This window comes from Exophiala aquamarina (assembly GCF_000709125.1).
Source record: "Exophiala aquamarina CBS 119918 chromosome Unknown aczIA-supercont1.2, whole genome shotgun sequence".
Lineage (NCBI taxonomy): Eukaryota > Fungi > Ascomycota > Eurotiomycetes > Chaetothyriales > Herpotrichiellaceae > Exophiala > Exophiala aquamarina.
Window position 1 is genome coordinate 953468 of NW_013550586.1, and position 18264 is coordinate 971731.

Genomic DNA, 18264 nt, shown 5'->3' on the forward strand with positions numbered 1-18264 from the left:
AATGATCGTGCCCCATCGCAAAACATGGACTAAATGCAGCCTAGCTTGATCTGGCTCGTATGCACTTTCACTTTGATCGTGGCATACATCTGAGCAAAAGCTTCAACTATAAGTAGAGAGAAGAGGCAAACATGAAGGACATTCAAGAAGATCTAGGGCATTCCAAGCTACGTCTTTGTCACTTCTTTTCCACCATGAGACTCTCTCCTTCCATCAAAGCCAGCTCTCTTTTGGGTGCATTGCTGCATTGCCGTATGGCAGTCGGGGCCAATAATACCGTCGAAGACCCAACACTGCCGTTAAGTTCAGATACAACTATGAATTTTGATATACTGACTCCCCTCGGAATGGCTATCACTGGAGGGGCAGATATCGGTCCTATTCTAGGTGTTGCCAAAAACATCATTGCTGGAGACATGACATCTTTTACCCAAGAATTTTATGCCCTCGCCAACTATACCAAGGCCCAGGCCGAAAACCCCGACAACGCTTATGACCCTATAAATGTTCGAGACACCTGGTTCTCTGCCGCGAACTACTTCCGCAAAGCCGATAATTACCTCCACGGCAACTGGAGCGAACCCCTTGTCAATAGCCTGTGGGCGGAGCAGACTGCAGCGTTTGACAAGGGGATAGCTGCATTGCCTATCCCTGGCGAGCGTGTCCGCATTCCAGCCACCAAAGGAAACTTCACTGTTGATGCCATTTGGTACGCCGCATCTGACAATAAGAACGCTAAATTGCCTACTTTGGTTATCGGGAATGGCTTCGACGCTGCGCAAGAGGATTCTTATCACAACTACGTCGCGCCAGCGCTGGCTCGAGGGTGGAACTGCATAACGTATGAAGGCCCAGGACAACCTACCGTGCGCCGAGATCAGAACCTCGGTTTCATCCCGGAGTGGGAACTTGTCGTTACCCCGGTAGTGGATTATCTCTTTCGAGAAAAGTTGCATGTCATAGATACGGATCGGCTCGCACTTGTCGGCAATTCTTTGGGCTCCTACCTTGCTTCTCGTGCGGCGGCCTTCGAGCACCGATTTTCAGCGTTGGTTCTCATTGACGGTATGTGGGACTATTTTCCTTCTTACGCGAACGCCATACCGGCTGAGCTTTTGGGCATGTTCGAGGCAGGCAACTTCACAGAATTCGACCAGACGATCTTTGAGTCCCGGGAATCTGGAAAACTGTCAACCATCGCCGGCTGGGGCCTGGACCAAGGCTTGTGGGCGTACTATACACACTCACCATCTGATTTGTTCACCAAGGTCAAGCAGTATCGAATTCAGGATTTCGTCGATAAAATCAAGATTCCCGTGTTCGTCGGCGATGGCGAGTATGATTCGCTTTACCCTGGGCAGCCGCAGCAGGTCAAAGATGCTCTGGGTGAGAAGGCTACTTTGCATCATTTCAACGGGGTTGCTGGCTATCACTGTCAGACTGCTGCTGGACAGGAGCTAGCAAGAGCCATGTTTGCCTGGCTGAACAAGACTCTAAGCAATGCTTGAGACTGGCATCACTAGAATTTAAATTGTAGGAACAGTGCGGTGCACACACACACCCAGTGACTAGGCCGAAAGGGTAAATAGTACTAATCCCCAGATTTCTCGAAAATCCCGACAACTTTTATACAAGAAGTCACAGCTGGGATCCGGGGGAACACTGCACTACAGGATACTATGCCGGGAGCTTCGTGAAGACTTAGCATCTTTATCGCAGCGGAAGATGATTGCTCGGACTGATACTGCATGAAAGGGATAAGTGTTGTACTAAGCAAACCCAAAGCACGGTGACTTAAGGGTTGAGGAGTGATATAAAGCACTCCAAGGAAATGGTCTATGTCTGCGGAGCAGGATGCTTCGAGCAAAATTTTCCAGAGGCGGAGAACTGTTTTCACCTAAGGCTATAAATCCTCCAAATCCATCAATTCCTTTTGGCGGAGAACAACGTACTGATCCTGTCCTTTATTACCTTTTGAAGGCGAAATATTACTAGTAATAGTGTTCAAGCCGCCGTCTGAGAGTTTTACTGCAAACTGGCAATCTTTAGCTGGTCTGATTTTGCCCAATCCGCCGGTAGTTGTCTAGAAGGCAAGTAACAATGCTTCCCATTGCAGCATTGGCAAGACTAACCTCCTTTCCTACTTTATACATGGAGGAATGTTCTTGTCCTCACATTATGATAAATCTATTAAGAGAGAGAACCAAAATAAGGTGGCAGAGTATGCATGTCTCCATTTTTGGGAACCCGAAGTGTGCGGCAAAATCAAATGTCTAAGCTGTGAGAAGAGAGCGAATCTGTCACCTCGATTGCGTCGAGTCTGGTATTGACTCGGGTCTCGGTCCGTCTTTGTTCGCTATGTGCAGTGAAACCATTGGATAAGAGGAAAAGACTCCCGTGGATATTGAGGAGAGCAAATGTGAGAAGAGAAAGAGGAAATGCAGCATGGTAAGAACGAGGTACACGCTACGTCGGTCAGTTAGACGACGGTGCCACGACTATATTAGAGAAATTGGACAACACGAAAAAGATATAACTACAGACAGGCCCATACGAGGCTGCACCGAGATGCTCAATTAGCGGAGGGAAGGAGAAGTATGTCGAGGGCCTACGACATAGCGGTCAGGCTGAGGGGGTAGAGGATGTCCCCCCACGTCGGGGTAGATACGTTGCAGCGGTGGCAAATCGTGTGATCTTTGGTGACCTTTGGCTGCTATTGGGCTGAATGGGTAGAGGGCGACTGAGGGAACTAATTAATATCTGGTCTAAACTGGACATACAGAGAAACTGAGTCAATGATTTCAGTCATGAGCTAATACATGACTACACCCGCTCTAGCGATCACATGTCCAACTCGAAACCACACTCTCAATTGGTTCTGCAATTAAGTCCTACACATTGGGTCGAGCTGAGGGTCCAAGATGGATAGAGAAGTTTAATCAAGTCCGGCAAACTCTGAGGAAAGAATGAAGAAAACTCAGACTATGAACGACGTAGTGATGATCTCTTGTTGGCGCCTAAATGACTATCGATGAAACAAGCTGGCAGGCAACCTTGTGATGACGATCAATGAGTCAGTGCTACAGCCTTTGGAATGCTTTGGAATCATGGAAAATAGGCTCCAGGAGGTCATTTGCGTAGTAATTTTCTATATAAACCAGAACGGTGACCATAGAGTAGAAGAAGACAGAAATCTCAACTACGCTGACTTGCCTGTATCGATTGGCCCGTACAATTGTATAGTCCAAATCCTCCAACATCTCTTAAATGTGCTACAGCCTCCAGGCTGGCTATATGAGCGAAGCTGTTTTTTCGTTGTCGATCGCGACGAATTGATGGGATTCTATCCCTTGCGTTACGATTCGTCCATGAACAGATAAGATGGCTTAAAAAGCCTAACCAAATATTCTGTAAGCGAGTCAACTAAGCCATCATAATTTGGCTGGTCAAAGCACTTAGCTTTGGCATGCACGTTCACGTGATAGGCGAATCAAGAGATCCGAGCGCATTCAAATGGCGTTTTGTGGATGCCATTGCAAGATGCGGAGCAGTCGGTCAGCAGGAATGGTTTGCATCGACGATTGTGGTGATGGCACGTTGACAATACTCCCTAAAAATCCAACAGCTATTTAAGAGTCAAAGAGCAGTGTTTCCTGCGAAGCGGGACTTATCTGGCAGCAGCACCAGCTCGGATGTACCTGAGAACTATGCCCCTGCTTCCAAATGATAAGCGGAGTAATTTCGCCCATCTCATGGTCTCATCCCGGCTTGTGCAAGACATAGGCTGATTTCACTGAGTGGAGATGGTTCTTGTTTGAATGTGAGTATAAAACGTTAACATAGTCAATATCATACAATTTCGTGGATAACCTCCGAGGCAACGCAGAACAAGAATTAAGTTGGCTTCGTATCACTCGGGTCAGTACCAACTAGCTAAGCATGTTTTCATCCACTTTATTACAAATAACGGACTGTCATCCAGACGCCTGAGCGCCCGAAACGCGTGATATTCCTCGAACGAAGCTCATGAGATGACTTTCCGATAGTGGGGCCTCCAGATCCTAAACGAAACCGTGCTGTTAAGGTATTAGCTGTAAGAACTACGTCTTCTATTGGCTTGCGCAGGAGCATGATTCGCGTCGAAGTGTTTATCAGTATAATGGAAGTATGCGGTCTAGATGAGATTTGCGAGCCTCGGAATGGCCCAGGTCCAAATCAAGATCACTGCTGGCGGGGCACAGGCAGCATTGATTGTGTTGTTGAATATTCCGACAAAAAATTGCTGCAGACCTTCGGCTTTTGATCGCTCCGCTAAACAATCTCCGAAAACCTATACTGGCCAGTAAGAGTGCGATCCACTGCTGGAAACCTTTTGATGGCAAAGAACTGGAAAGTTGTATTCTGGGCGAGATCCCTTCATAAAAGGATTCAGCAATAAGAAGAACAACATCGCCCATATCAGTTCTTGTTCGCCCGGGGCATTTCAATATTGAGTACAGAGGCATTTGCAAGTTTTCAACTACGACTGGCGATGCTCGGTGACAGCGTTCGCCCTTTGCTGGCATGGGAGAGTACTGTGAAGTTTGGGAGCAAATGAACCACATTGACGATTGATCAATGACCCAAGATAAGTTCGGCTCCATTACTAGCGCCTTAGGTTCTAATACTATAGAATAAGGGTGCTCAAAGGCCCTCACCCTGCAGGCGCCCTCGACTGCAGTGATTGAATGTCCTCAATCTGGATGAAGGATGTCGGCTTTTTGATAGGGACGGACGAGGAGCTATTTCAACAAGTAGTGTCTCGATTGGTCCCCTTATAGAGTGAGACTTTGCGGCGGAAATACTAGTCAATCCTTTAGCGTGACTGACTTTGTTGACAGGCGTGCCTTCTGAGCCGAGTGTATTGACAATGTAACCTCGATCAAGGTTTAGCAGACATCGAAGGTATGGACATGCGATTAGGTCATTATAGATGTGCCGAGTAGAGACTCTGACCCCTGAGAGGCCTAACCATCATCGTTATACTCAGCTCTTACTGTTCGAGTCTTCTTCTTCGCGCCTTTGAAATGTTTTTTGTTGTTCAGCTTAAGATCAGCGGGATCGACATTGTGTTCAAGGGCCGTCATTGTCCTTGCTTTCCGACCATGGAGTTCTTTCTGCTGTTGACCTTGCTCGGTATATTGATGGTTGAACGGTCGAATTAAGTGTCCGGCATTTCGTGACCCTGGGCCGAAAAACCCCTTATCAAGATTTTTGGAGCGCGACCCAGTTTCTTGCGGCCGCACAGGCATTGAGGCTTGTGATTCCAAGTCGTCCGCGAAATTCGCTTCGTCATTGTGAGCAATCAGCCAGGCTTGTCTTTTTGCTGGTAGATGAGCAAAATCGTATAATGGGGCGTTAAACTCGTTCCCGTCGATCTCTGGATCATGAGGCGGCGGGTGGCAGTATAGAAGCTTGCCATTTACATAGTCTTTAAGCACATATCTTGCGGCTCTGGATTCATCTGGCTGCCCGCCGTGACCGGTTGTTGCAAAGCCTCGTGCTTTTGCGTAGGACCGGAGAACCTCAGAGGCTGTGGGTTCCCCAGTGCCGCCTTCCTCCGCTGGCCGAGTGGCAATTTTCATGCCATAGACATTCTCCAAAAATGTCTGGGGAATTCTCTGTGCAACAAGTGCTGCAGGGCCACTGAATTCACGTAGTTGATCAATAGGTAGGATGCCGTTGCAGACTAGCTCTGCCTTTGTGGTTGCAAAATTGGGAAAGACCAGACCTGGGCAATCACAGAGGATTACACGATCCGAAAGATGAATTGTCTGGAAATGTTTCGTTTTGCCTGGTGTGGACGATACACTGACCTTCTTGGCACCGATTAGAGCATTAATAGTGGATGACTTTCCGACGTTTGGATAGCCAACTAGGCCGATTGTGGTCTTTCGATCTATGGCACTGTCCGTCTGGATGTTTTCCAGGAAGAGGGCCTCGAGTTCGTCCACAGTCAGGATTTGAGTTTTTTCCGTTGATCTCTCATTGCTGGCACTTTGCGGTTGCTCTGAGCCTTCGTCATCCTCATCCTTACCCGACAACCCATCTTCCTCAACTTCCTTTAGGTTGAGATCTTGAACGTTTTGAACCATGGTCTTTTCCGGCTGGTTGCGGTCCATCTGCTGCTGCAGTTGTCGTGCATCAAGTTCTTCCATGGCATCACGGTCCTCATTCATTTCCTTGGCGAGGTGGGCAGAGAAGAACTTGTAATTAATGCCCTGCGCCTGGAAGTAATCAGCCCAGGAGAGCCTCTGTTCCTCAGTCATCATGTCGGCTTTGTTGACAAGAAGCAGATTGCGTTTCTTCGGGTCGACATCTTTCACATATCTCTCCAGATCTTCACTTCTGAATAGCAATGGATTTCGAGCATCAACGATTTGCACAATCAGATCCGATCTCTCGATGACGCGCCACAATTGCCTCCAGACTTCAATATTTCTCTCGAATGGGGTCATGAGAAGGTCGTCATTTTCTTGTAATTCGGCGAGCCCCCGTCTCCAGTCCAACAGACTCTCTTTCTCTTGCTCGTCCAACTGTTGTGGTGTGGTGGACTCGTCCCAAGCAGGCCTTCTGGGAACGGTGAGTCGCGATTTATTTTGAGCATGTTTTCTCCTCGCGCCTCTCTCTTCGGCTGCACTAAGCAAGTAAGGATTTGTTTGGTTGGTATGGATGATCTTGACATTATTCATCTTCTCAGCGGTGAAATCTGTGCCTGCCAGTTCGGCGGTGGAGAGGAATTCATCGAGCGCGCCCTGTTCGGTGACACTGCGCATTTTGACCCAGGAGGCTTCTTTGGCTGCGTTTGTCACATAGGTCTGACCAGTCGTATGATCTGTTCGGATAACTCCCTGCTGGGACGACACTTTCTTCCTGTCTGCACCTTTGCCTTTGCCAAAGCGGTCGTTCATTAAACTGTTGCCCAGGCCCACGCTATTCTTGCTCTTTGGGAGCACCATCTTGGGCGAAATCGGAATGGGGTGTTTGGTGGCCAACAAGCGATAGATGATGAATTACAAGGCCCTCTATACTAGGAACTGAGTGTATCGTATGTGGTTGTGCGGGTGGTGAATGAAGCAAGGGACACAAGACTGATGGCAGAAGTTGGAAATGGAAGCGGACGTCATAAATTGGAAATCGCTTGGGGGGGCGGGGGCAATTTTTCTAAATCGCAAACAATTTTCCCCACCACAGATTCAATCTCCCTCCGCCTGCGCCTGCGCCTGCACCTGTGCCTTTGGTTTCAACGTCTTATACTGTTACCAATCAAAGATCAAGATGCCTCGAAAACGCTGGATGTACGTAGGAAGCATGACTCATACCGATCTGTCAGCTAATCTAGATACAGTGACAAGAAACAGGCGCAGACCTTCCAACTGCTCTACCGCCCACAAAATGATCCTGCCCTGCACGACGAATCCGCTGGTGAGCGTGCCCTTTATCAGACTTCGGGCCAGAGTTCCTCTTCCGAGAAAGCGCGTGCTGGCCCAGGCCTGCACTTGGAAGACTTAGAAAGCGATGTGGATTTTGAACAAATGCGTGAAAACGAGGGAGAGGCGGCTGAACATGGAATCTACTTCGACGACACGACCTATGACTACATGCAGCATCTGCGTGATGTCGGCGAGGGTGGTGGAGAGGCTTATTTCATCGATGCTGCGCCTGTGGCGGGACAGGCCAAGGGGAAAGGGAACGCTCGAACAGTGAAACTCGAAGACGCTTTACGAGAAGTCTCACTGGATGATGGTCAGAGCGTGGCTGGCAGCGACTTGTTTTCCACATTCTCCACAGTTTCCAGGCCCCGAACGTATCAAAATCAACAGGACGTACCAGACGAGATCGCAGGATTCCAGCCCGATATGGACCCTAGATTGCGTGAGGTTCTTGAGGCCCTTGAAGATGAAGCCTATGTAGATAACGAGGACGACCAAGACATCTTTGGCGCTCTGGCCAAGGAAGGTCGTCACGGGGAACTTGAATTGGGCGAATTCGAGGCCAATCTTGACGAATATGACGATGGCTGGGATTCTGATGCAACAGAAAAGGCACTCGAGCAGACTTCCGAACTCAAGCTACCAACGGCCGCCTCAGACACGGCCAGCGACGCAACAGATGGTTTAGATGCTGAGACGGCTGCAGCAGAGGATGGCGACTGGTTGCGAGACTTTGCCAAGTTCAAACGAGATCATACAAAAAAGCCACCCGCCGCTGCAGCGTCTATCGTTGCAGCGTCTGCTGTTCAGGATAAAGCACCCTCTTTATACACACTGAATGGCACGCCACTACGGCAGAAGAAGCGGAAAGGCGCTCTGACGAACCCGAGTGCTTACTCTATGACATCCTCATCTCTCGCCCGAACCGCTGGCCAGCAACTATTGGACGCTCGTTTCGACCAGGTGGAGAAGATGTATGCCTTAGACGAGGGCGACGAGTACGAAGATATGGACGGTGGCATTTCTCTCATGTCGGGAATGACGGGTCGCTCGAAAATGTCACAGCTTTCCACCACCAGTTTCGCCGACGAGGGTGCGGTAAGACAGGACTTCAATGGCATGATGGACGACTTCCTTGGCGATTGGAATAAAGCCAATCCTGGTGGGAAACGGAAAGGCGTTAAGGGTAAACGTGGGAAACATGGTAATGAGAAGTATGGGCTGCAGCAGTTGGATGAGGTTCGTGCTGAATTGGGTCCCGCAAGGATACATAAGCCCACGCAAAAAAACTGACCGAGGGATGAATTGGATGCACTAGGCTGGGCGGCGCTTCGGAGGGACATGAATACGTTGCCATGAAAGATCAAAAGATACCCATTTTTGCAATTGATGAAATCTGAGTTTGCTTCCCTGATGTAAAAACGTCCCAACTCCTCATACATGCATCTGTACAGACCGTAGATGATATACCATCGTTCTATAGCCGAGGACAAATATCCGAGGGGGCTTATGCGCCTGTTCGTGCTTTGGCAACGGGCTGCCATGCTTCGTATTTTGGCTTGGTCCTGTTCAGTGGTCAGTCGTCTCCAAGCCGCACTCGTTCGCAGCAAAAAAACATACGTTGAATAAGGTCGGTATGCCGCTCTGCTAGCTGTGTTGTTCACGACAGGGACTTTACTCTCCCACGGTCGAATTCCAAGAGCCATGATTTTGTCTTCCGTAGGAGGCTTGTCGACGTTATAGCTCATCCAGGCATGCCATCCTGGGTCGATCTGGCTGGCATCTAACTCGTAATCCTTGTAATCAACCTGCTGCTCTTAGTGTTTGGTCTCAGGATCAGGCACTGCTAGAGCTCTGCACCCATCGTGTTCGCAGAGGAAGTTCCTCTTCCAAGTTCTCGTAATATTTGTTTCCCCATCTATCGGTGCCTATCAGCACGCCAAATTTGGTATCACCCTGCGCGGAGGTCAGAAGCGGGCTTGACTAAAGCTGCAAAGCTAGGGTGGGAGGAGAAGGACGTACGATATACTGCATCTGGTGGCCATAGTCCTTGATGCCAATCTTCCAAAGATTTCGGAACGTTCGAGTGAGGGTCGACATCTTGACGCGAAGGGGGAAAGGCTCTCAAGCTCGGCCTCTACGAGCGTCGACAAAACGAGGAATACTGGTGGTGAATCCGCAGTCAGCGGCGTCTGGGGCTGCCCTATTTCTTGCGTGTCGCTCCGGGGAGTTGAAGCTCCCTCAGTTCAGACGTGTCTTGGCGTGCAGTCGTGGTCCAGCCAATCGGGTGATACCTCGGATAAATAGTGGCGGTTGCTCCGAAAATCGAATGAGTCGCGGCAGTCGTGGCGCGTGGGGCAGAAATGGCCCAAGACGGCCCAACATCAAGCACTTGGTGGTCTTGCTGAGCTGAGACTGCCAGTCAGGCCCCTGCGATAAACGAGTGAATATCTGATCGCCGTCTACATAGGCAACGGGCTTCTGACCCTTTATATAAGTTTCGGCATTCCCACAATGAACTCATAGGACTGGCTGCGGCCCCGGATGCGACAAGAGGCGATGGTATAAATTGCCGCATCAGGCGAACCACTTCAAACATTGGGCCAGAGAATCCGAACCCTAGTATTAGAGACCGATCTAGGCTCATCGGTTGTTATATCTTGAGTGTTGTGAGCAAGGTCTCCTTCAAGATTGGACGTGCAAACAACGGTCGCGATGAGTGGAATCAATAGGTTTCTTTCCAAACGCGAAGGCAAGCGCCACCGACAGACCGACGGCCACAATCGTCATCACCACCACCAGCCTCAGCCAGAAAGGAATCCGGGTCCTTCTACTGTAAGTTTAATCTCTGTATGATGCGCAAGCACCATATCATATTGCCTTGCTGTCATACTCGATGATGTCGAATCTACAAAACTTCTGCCTGTCGATGTGTTCTCCAAGTTTACATAGCGATGAGTTTCCCGTACTCCTCACGCCCCTTCATGCATCTGCTATTTGGCATTCGCGAGGCAACACTAACTTGTTTTTCTCCCCAGTCGAACCCAGAAATAGTTGCCAGACCGGTCGACCCGACTTCATCGGCCGACTTCTACGGCTTGTTTGACGCTCATGGCCCACCTCATAATCAGGCTGAAGAACAGAAGGTTAGCGCCCGGTTCGGATGACCTGACTCTTTTCTTCTGACAAATTGTCCACAGGTCAAGACCTTGCGCCAACGCATTCTTAATGGCAAGGGAGTCATGCTACGCGATGCCCAGATCTTATGGGCTTTGCGATCGCTTTTTGCTACGGGCGAGGTCGACCCTGCCTATGACCTCCTTCTCACCATGTCCGATGCTTCGGAGGGAATTGTGACGAGTTATGATCCCAGAACCAAACTCCTAGGCGCGCAGAATAGGCAAGGAGTAACATGCTACCTCGACTCAACCCTGTTTTCCATGTTTTCTCGTCTTGATAGTTTTGAGGCCATGCTGTACAACACCTTCGAAGACGTCTCTCTCAATAAGCTGGGATTTATGCTACGGCTTTGGGTGAATTTGCTGAGATCAGGAAAGCTCATCACCACAGATATCACGAAGGTTATGCAAGAGACACTGGCTGAGTGTGGATGGGAAGAAGCCGCAGAATTGCATCAGCAGGATGCTTCCGAAGCCTTCACATTTATAACTGGAAAGCTAGAGTTGCCTCTGTTGACTTTGAAAATGGACATCTATCACACGGGGAGAGAAGATACTGCAGATGACCACAAGTTCATCAATGAGAGACTGCTAGAGGTAGCGATCCCCCCTGACCTCATCGGAGAGAGGGATGAGATCACATTGGAGGAGTGTCTTGAAGACTATTTCAACAATCGGATAGAGGTTCGGAGGTACATGACCCGCCGCTCGACGCTAAATTCAATACGAAAATCCAACGCTATACACGTGGAGACCGTGGAATTGGATGGAGATTCGTCACCAATTACCCCGATATCCTCCTCACCTCTCCTAGCCTCCCCAATACGACCATCAAATCGACTCCGCACACCTAGCATCATACAAGAGCGGTACATTCCACCTCGAAATGAGAGCGGCTTCACGTCTTTGACAACTGTAGAGTCCCTAGACTCTACAGGCAGAACACGGGCAGGAAGTGTGCGAAAAGAGGTAATGATGCCTGCTTGGCAATTTTTCAGCCTTATTCGTAAGATCATGTGTATTTTCCTGGTTGGGAATCCTCCTGACACTCTCTAGCTTGGTATACCGATAACGCCCCCAAGAACGATGCGCAAGTTGCTGCCCACTTCTCATCGAAGCGACCAATTCTCGGCCTTTGCCTCAAGCGATACTCCATGTCTCCTGCAGGAAATGCGATCCGTCTCAACACCCAGATCGATATTCCCGTCGAGATTGGAGTGCCTCATTTTATTCAGGACGATCAATTGGAGGAGGCTGGGGCCTTGCATGGCAACTTCAAACTTTCCTTGCAGTCAGTCGTCTGCCATAGGGGCAATTCAGTGGACTCTGGTCATTATATCGCACTCGTCCGTGGAACAGCCCCCCCAGGGACAGCTGAAAGTAACCATAGTTTTGACAGCAGCAAGACTTGGATGCGATTCGATGACCTCGCCCCACATCGTATCACCGTCGTCGACATCGAGAAAGCGCTGAAAGAAGAAACTCCCTACCTACTCTTCTACCAGATTGCCCCCATTACTGGAGACCCTGGCCGCATCACGTCCGGAGAAGACACCTTGGAGCCCGTCATGGACCGCAACCACTCCGTGAGCGAATTGTCCATGGCCTCTGCAGCAACGAACACTGTAAATCAAGGCCAGTCGGCATCAGGGAGACCGAGCTTTGAAATTGCTGCTCCTGATGATCACAGAGGACGATCGCCACCAGAAACAAGGAGAGCAAGCGTTATATCCTTCTCAGGTCTACCATCAGGGCAATCCAATGATAGGCTGAGTGTACCGACGAATGGTGCTGCAGGATCTTCGCCTGCATCCAACGCTCAGTCTCTATCTCGAACGCCGAGCAAAGTCAGCGATGGGCTTGGACGGAAACTTAGCAAGTTGGCCAGGAGGAGTCGAGAGATTTTACCTGACACTGTCCCCAAGACCGAGATCCATGTGACAGAGATAGGTGATGGAACAAAACCTGAAAGACAGAGCACTTATCAGCCACCCCTTGCGAGCCAATCTACAGATTTACAGAAAGGTCATAAACGAGAAAAGAGCCGGAGCCGGCTGACCAGAAGCAAAGTCAGGACTGGGGATAAGCCTGATAGGGAGTGTGTCTTGATGTGAAGTGACGGGACTTGTTTGTGCCCACAAGTTACAGTTGGTTGCGACTTATGCACTGGCAGCAAACTTTTTACCGTTCGTCTTCAGCGACAGTACGTTGCTGAGTAACTGATATCATTACTGTCTTTCCCAGGCTAGTATCTGCAAGTGGCACTCATCATTCTCCTACCCAATAAACTATATGTATCTTGTCATTCTCCACATCTATGGCTCGCTCGCCCAACCCGAGGCGTTCTCACTTTTAGCCGTGCTATAGTACAGATCGGTGAAAGGGAGCATATACACCTTGATATTGGGATCGGTCCCCCTGTAGGGAGGCAGCCTTGTCTGGGGCACACAGTTTTGAGCCAGCTATTATGCAAAGAGTGTGCAGGCCACAGGAATTTCAGGTTCAAAGGCGGACCAAAGCCTAGCCAAGTCGAACAATAACAAGGGGTAGATCGATGTTAGGCTTGTGACCTTAGGGCAGTAGACTTAAGCCCGGCGACTCGACAAGGCTGACTTGTTCTCGAGACCACATTGGGAAAAAGGCTTGGCATTCCCTCCTCCGCCAGTCCTGCATCGAGAAGCGGGAAATAGTGGGAATCGTCACACAGACTTAGCAAGAGTGAGGATACGAAGTTGAGAGAACCTAGTCTAACCGCCCACGCGACTCTCCCGAACGCAGATGGGCTTCAGGGCCGAGCTCGCTCTCTTTTCATCTTGCTATCAACCAACTCGCAGCCGAACCAGCCGCTGGAAATGCGGGGGTGTTGCGGCATTGCCCCTCTTCTTGAACTTGGGAACCAGTTGTCTTTGGATTTGGATATGAGCCTTGCGACCGAAGCGATCCATACATGAGGTACCTTGGCCGTGGCTTTGACCTAAGATTACCACACTCCACCTCCGTCTGGGGAATGCCGAAGTCCTGCGGAGGAGAAGCCCTGTGTGCGGATCCGCGAATCGTTTGCTTATGGTCTTGCGTGAGCGTGAGCGTCCGCCAGTCGTTCTGCAATGATGTTGTCCGAGGCGAGAGGGAAGTGAGAAACTTTCTTGGGGGTTTTCGTGAGCTTTTCTTGACCCCTGGAGGGAGTCCGAATTGCGGATTTGCTCCCCTGTGTGGACTCCTCACCCTCCTCCCTTCTATGGCATCCGCAGCCCATCTTCTTGCTTAGCCGAACGATACGTGCGGATGGAAGCTAAATTGAAATCGGCACCGTGTGTGTATTTATAATAGGTAGATCTCCCCGCTCTCGTCTGCAGGGTTGGCAAGAGGCATTCCAGACTCCCTGATTGATGTGTCTTGTGTTGATCGCGACTGTTCATCTTTCATATCGTAACGGTATTACCCTTACATTAGCCCCAGGCAAAGCAAGTAACCAACGAGCTATATATCCCGCTACCCAGTCGAACGTGGGTCTTCCGTTTGTTACTAACTTTATTGTGCATATATAATTTGACTGGGAGCACTGTCTTACGTCTTCGTAGGCTATCAAGCATCACGAGAAAGCACATTGTTGATCTTTTCAACAGTCGGAAGAAAGGGCTAGACACCTAACTGGAGCGAGAGTAAAGAACAAGAAAAGATGGCCAAAATCGCCGCCTCCGCACAGTCGGAGCTCAAGTCCCAGATCGATGCCCTGACGGCGGATCCCAACGGGGCTCCCGGGGTGGTGTTCGCGGCCGTGAATAAGAATGGCGACATCATGTTCGAGCACGCCTCCGGCAAGGTCGGTGCAGGCAGATCCGAAGATATGAGCCTCGACAGCGTTTTCTGGATTGCCAGTTGCACCAAGATGATCACGGGAATCTCCGCCATGCAGCTCGTCGAGCAGGGCAAGCTGGCCCTTGATGATATCGATTTGGTGGAAAAGTTGGCGCCTGTGAGTTTGCTCCAACCATTTCTTTCCCTTCTCTTCAAGTTGGCACTTGTTTGGAAATGGATGGAGAGCGGGAATAATGGGTTGATGGTCTCCAGGTTTGAATGCTGACGTGTTTCATTTTCTTTCCGTTTGATAGGAGTTGAAGGCGGTACAAGTTTTCGAGAACGGCAAGCTCGTACCGAAGAAACGTGGTATTACGTTGAGGATGCTGTTGTCCCACACTGGTACGTAATGTCGTCCATCTGATCCCGAGAAGGCAAGACATGAGTTCAGTAAGACTGATTGACGTTCCCAAACGCAGCTGGCTTCGGCTACTCCTTTTTCGACCAGCGCCTCGTCGACTGGGCTGGAGCGCAGGGTCTCGATGAATTCTCTGGCTCATTCCACGACTATCTCTCGCAGCCCCTAGTCAACCAGCCCGGTGAAGCGTGGGAGTACGGCATCAACATCGACTGGGCGGGTCAACTAGTCGAGCGCGCTTCCGGACTCAAACTCAACGATTACTTCCAGGAACACATCTTCAAACCCCTTGGCCTGAAGAATATCAACATGTTCCCACATGACGAGATGAAGCGAAACCTGGCGTTCATGAATGCTCGCGCCCCGGATGGAAGCCTGTCACTGAACCCAGACGGCCATTTGAATCGAAGGCCGCTATATGCTAAGGGCAAAGAAGAGATCGACGGAGTCTTCCAACAGGGTGGCGCCGGCTGTTTCGCGAAGCCCACCGAATACGTCCAGATCATTGCGGCATTGTTGAACGACGGTGTCCATGCCGGTACTGGAAATAGGATCTTGAAGAAGGAGACGGTCGATTTGATGTTTTCGAACCAGGTAAGCTCAAGGAACGGGTGAGCGGGTCAGTTTGAAAACGTGGGAGCTGACATTGGACTTGCAGATTCCCGAGTTCCCCAATTTTGCTCGCCAGGTAAGTCTGAGACTACATCAATATCCTTGGTGTTGGAGGTAAGGGAGGTTGACCGTGGCTTTCATTGATTCTAGGCCATCGATCCGCCAAAGAGATTACTCTCGAACCCCCTGCCGGAGCTCTATCCCGAGCCACACGACATCCCGCAAGGCTGGGGCTTGACGTTCTTCTTGCATCTCAAAGACTCGGCCGTGCACAGTGAAGGCACGGGATGGTGGGCTGGATTGCCAAACTTGTTCTGGTGGGCCGACCGGAAAAGGGTGCGTACCGCTCACTCATCGTTTCCACTCCACGAGACACCGGAGAAAATGCAGATAAGCTAACTTCCTCCTCACGTCCAGGGTATTGGTGGTATGATTGCATCGCAGATCATCCCCTTCGGTAAGTTCACTCCCAAGCACATACTGTGACTGTACGAAATTGAAGGGAGACTGATCATGACACAATCCGTGCGAACAGGCGATCTCAAAATCATGGGCCTGTGGGGCCAGCTCGAGGCCGGAATCCTTCAGAATCTGCAGCAGTGAGTGAGTTTCCCAGACGAGCATCGGCTCCCTTCCATGTCTTGGTATGCGAGAAAAGTTCGCAAGAAACTGAGAAATTCTGCTTTTGGAATGTTCCGATAGGTCGAGTGAGTCGAAGCTGTGATGGTTGACGCTGGCTGCATAATGGACGAAGGGGGTGGCAATAGCGATTGAAATTGTGGGACTTAAGTAGGGCTGAACTGAGTAGTCGACAGTATGTTTGGAACAAAGTACCATATTTGCCCACTCAAATTTGTAACTGATAATGTAAACCTCTTATTCATTCTATGCCATAAAAATCGACGCATAGTCGACTGCGTCTGGGTATATTGATATTGTACAAATTCTAGGCCTCGGTTGTAGAGATACCATATACCATGCATCTACCATGCCAATCTGCTCTGTCTGCTCCTGCGCTGGTTACAGAAGGAGAAATGCATTGCTCAATGCGGACGGTAGCTCGCAATCGAGCGGGATCAAAAGCATTGTTCGAAAAGTATGAGTGCTGGTCATATCTGCCTACCGGCTTGTCGGAGGGGCGGTCCATCAGAGCGTTGTGCAGTCTCATCCAAATAAAGACAGCGTGATCAAATCAGTTCACGATCTTGCCATAGAAAGGAACACCGAGCTGCTGCAGTAGCAGTCTAGCATCTTTATCACAATTGGCAGTCGTATGGATTGTAATGTGCATGCCCTAGGAGACAAATTAGCACGGGATAGCTCAATGAGAAGGCCATCCTTTTTTACCGGAATGAGTTTGGGAGGATAAGCATCGTAATTACCCTCCATCTCAGGAAAATTGCTGACAACATCAGGCTCAAATCCAAACATCAGATTTCCGCTACCATCTCCTGTTGTCGCTCGAACACCATTCCAATCCTTGATTCGTGGAAGAACAATGTTGATCAGCTTTCCAAGGAAATGATACATATTCTCGCCCTTAAGATCGCATGTCATACTGACACTCCTTCCTCTGATAAGTGAGAATTTCGACTCACTTATCCTCGCCTTATGCAGAGTGACTCTCTGATTTGTTATGGCTTGCAAGACCATTCCCGCGACATGAAGATATCCAGATCCATTTTTGAGAGCACCCGAGATCATGCTATGCACTGTGATTCTCTCAATCATTGGGACATTTCGAAAGGTAACAGGCTTCCGTAAAAGACGGAGCACGTCTCCACCACGGGGTCCACGCAGTGATCTATTTCTGAAATAGGGAGAGTCTCCGACCCAAGATCTCAGGCGCGGCCCTTTCTCGACCGCTCTAAAGCCGGGAGGTGTATGTTGGTAACACATTGTCATGAAATCGGGGGCAATAATGTTGTGGTAGAATTGCTCAACTCTAGGAGATGAGAACGGCCCGGGAATGAATTCTCGACTGCCAGGATTGGACGGAGGAAGAGGTTGATGAGGGTTTAGAGGCCCGCGATCATATTTAGGATCACGAAATTGATACCTGAGAAAATCGTGAGTTTGGGACTAAGATGCGCTGGGGGTATTGTTGGGGTGCTCTGTAGAACATACCTGCTACGTGGTAATTGATGCTTTCGCGACCTTGCAGACTTGAGCGGATCAAACTTTGGTAAGGTAGATCCAGAGGACGATATCGTCCTCAAAGATGATGCTTCTTCTAGTTCCGGATCCAACGAAGTAGACGGACGATTGGCTTGAGTTGCGAGTGTACGGCGAGATCGCATGCGACGGCTGCGGAAAGTTGAGTTGTTCATCGACCGCAATGTCTGGACGAGCCGCAAGGGCTGTGCAGCGTTCGACATGCTGCCGGTCACTGAAGATAAAACCTTGGTAGAGAGTTACCGTGGTGAAGAGTTACTACATGGAAAGCAGTGCTTCTTTGGAGCCTGTGAGGAGCTCGACCAACGCAAGCAAAAGGGAAATTTCCAGACTGCGCGTATGTATTAATGTTCCGCCGTACCCACAAGGCTGAAACTACCGCGGAGTATATGTGGAGACTTGCTCGATAGCCTTCCACGTGACCATATCGTTCCTCCTTCCCCACCTGTTCATCAGCGCAGGCACGCCTTCGTTCTTCCGCGCACTCTGCAACTTAGCCAGCTGCCAATGTGTCTTCCTTTTTGATAGCATAACAGTGGGAAGCCGTGCTCACTCCTTCCTTCAACCCCCTTCTGGATTCATATTCCTTCGCAGGTTCTCGCCCATCACGGAG

General features: G+C 49.8%; 7 protein-coding genes across 7 annotated transcripts; 4 read left to right on the plus strand and 3 right to left on the minus strand.

The window, feature by feature from the left end:
• Positions 1-347: 347 nt before the first annotated feature.
• On the plus strand, positions 348-1508 carry A1O9_02169 (uncharacterized protein; the record flags this gene model as incomplete). Its single annotated transcript, XM_013407744.1, has 1 exon — positions 348-1508. The coding sequence occupies one exon, from the start codon at positions 348-350 to the stop codon at positions 1506-1508; it is 1161 nt and encodes a 386-aa protein (XP_013263198.1).
• Positions 1509-5006: 3498 nt separating this feature from the next.
• Positions 5007-6998, minus strand: A1O9_02170 (uncharacterized protein; the record flags this gene model as incomplete). Its single annotated transcript, XM_013407745.1, has 1 exon — positions 5007-6998. The coding sequence occupies one exon, from the start codon at positions 6996-6998 to the stop codon at positions 5007-5009; it is 1992 nt and encodes a 663-aa protein (XP_013263199.1).
• A 319-nt stretch (positions 6999-7317) lies between these two features.
• A1O9_02171 (uncharacterized protein) lies at positions 7318-8765 on the plus strand (the record flags this gene model as incomplete). Its single annotated transcript, XM_013407746.1, has 2 exons — positions 7318-7337; positions 7388-8765. 2 exons carry the CDS (start codon positions 7318-7320, stop codon positions 8763-8765), a joined length of 1398 nt encoding a protein of 465 aa, XP_013263200.1.
• Positions 8766-8979: 214 nt separating this feature from the next.
• A1O9_02172 (NADH-ubiquinone oxidoreductase subunit) lies at positions 8980-9572 on the minus strand (the record flags this gene model as incomplete). The annotated part of the gene is made up of 4 exons (XM_013407747.1): positions 8980-9037; positions 9093-9280; positions 9333-9428; positions 9495-9572. The coding sequence occupies 4 exons, from the start codon at positions 9570-9572 to the stop codon at positions 8980-8982; spliced, it is 420 nt and encodes a 139-aa protein (XP_013263201.1).
• Positions 9573-10801: 1229 nt separating this feature from the next.
• On the plus strand, positions 10802-12765 carry A1O9_02173 (uncharacterized protein; the record flags this gene model as incomplete). Its single annotated transcript, XM_013407748.1, has 2 exons — positions 10802-11657; positions 11708-12765. 2 exons carry the CDS (start codon positions 10802-10804, stop codon positions 12763-12765), a joined length of 1914 nt encoding a protein of 637 aa, XP_013263202.1.
• A 1562-nt stretch (positions 12766-14327) lies between these two features.
• On the plus strand, positions 14328-16079 carry A1O9_02174 (beta-lactamase; the record flags this gene model as incomplete). The annotated part of the gene is made up of 7 exons (XM_013407749.1): positions 14328-14624; positions 14761-14848; positions 14926-15458; positions 15523-15552; positions 15627-15812; positions 15894-15933; positions 15979-16079. The coding sequence occupies 7 exons, from the start codon at positions 14328-14330 to the stop codon at positions 16077-16079; spliced, it is 1275 nt and encodes a 424-aa protein (XP_013263203.1).
• Positions 16080-16668: 589 nt separating this feature from the next.
• On the minus strand, positions 16669-17854 carry A1O9_02175 (uncharacterized protein; the record flags this gene model as incomplete). The annotated part of the gene is made up of 3 exons (XM_013407750.1): positions 16669-16770; positions 16824-17535; positions 17604-17854. 3 exons carry the CDS (start codon positions 17852-17854, stop codon positions 16669-16671), a joined length of 1065 nt encoding a protein of 354 aa, XP_013263204.1.
• Between the last annotated feature and the right edge of the window lie 410 nt (positions 17855-18264).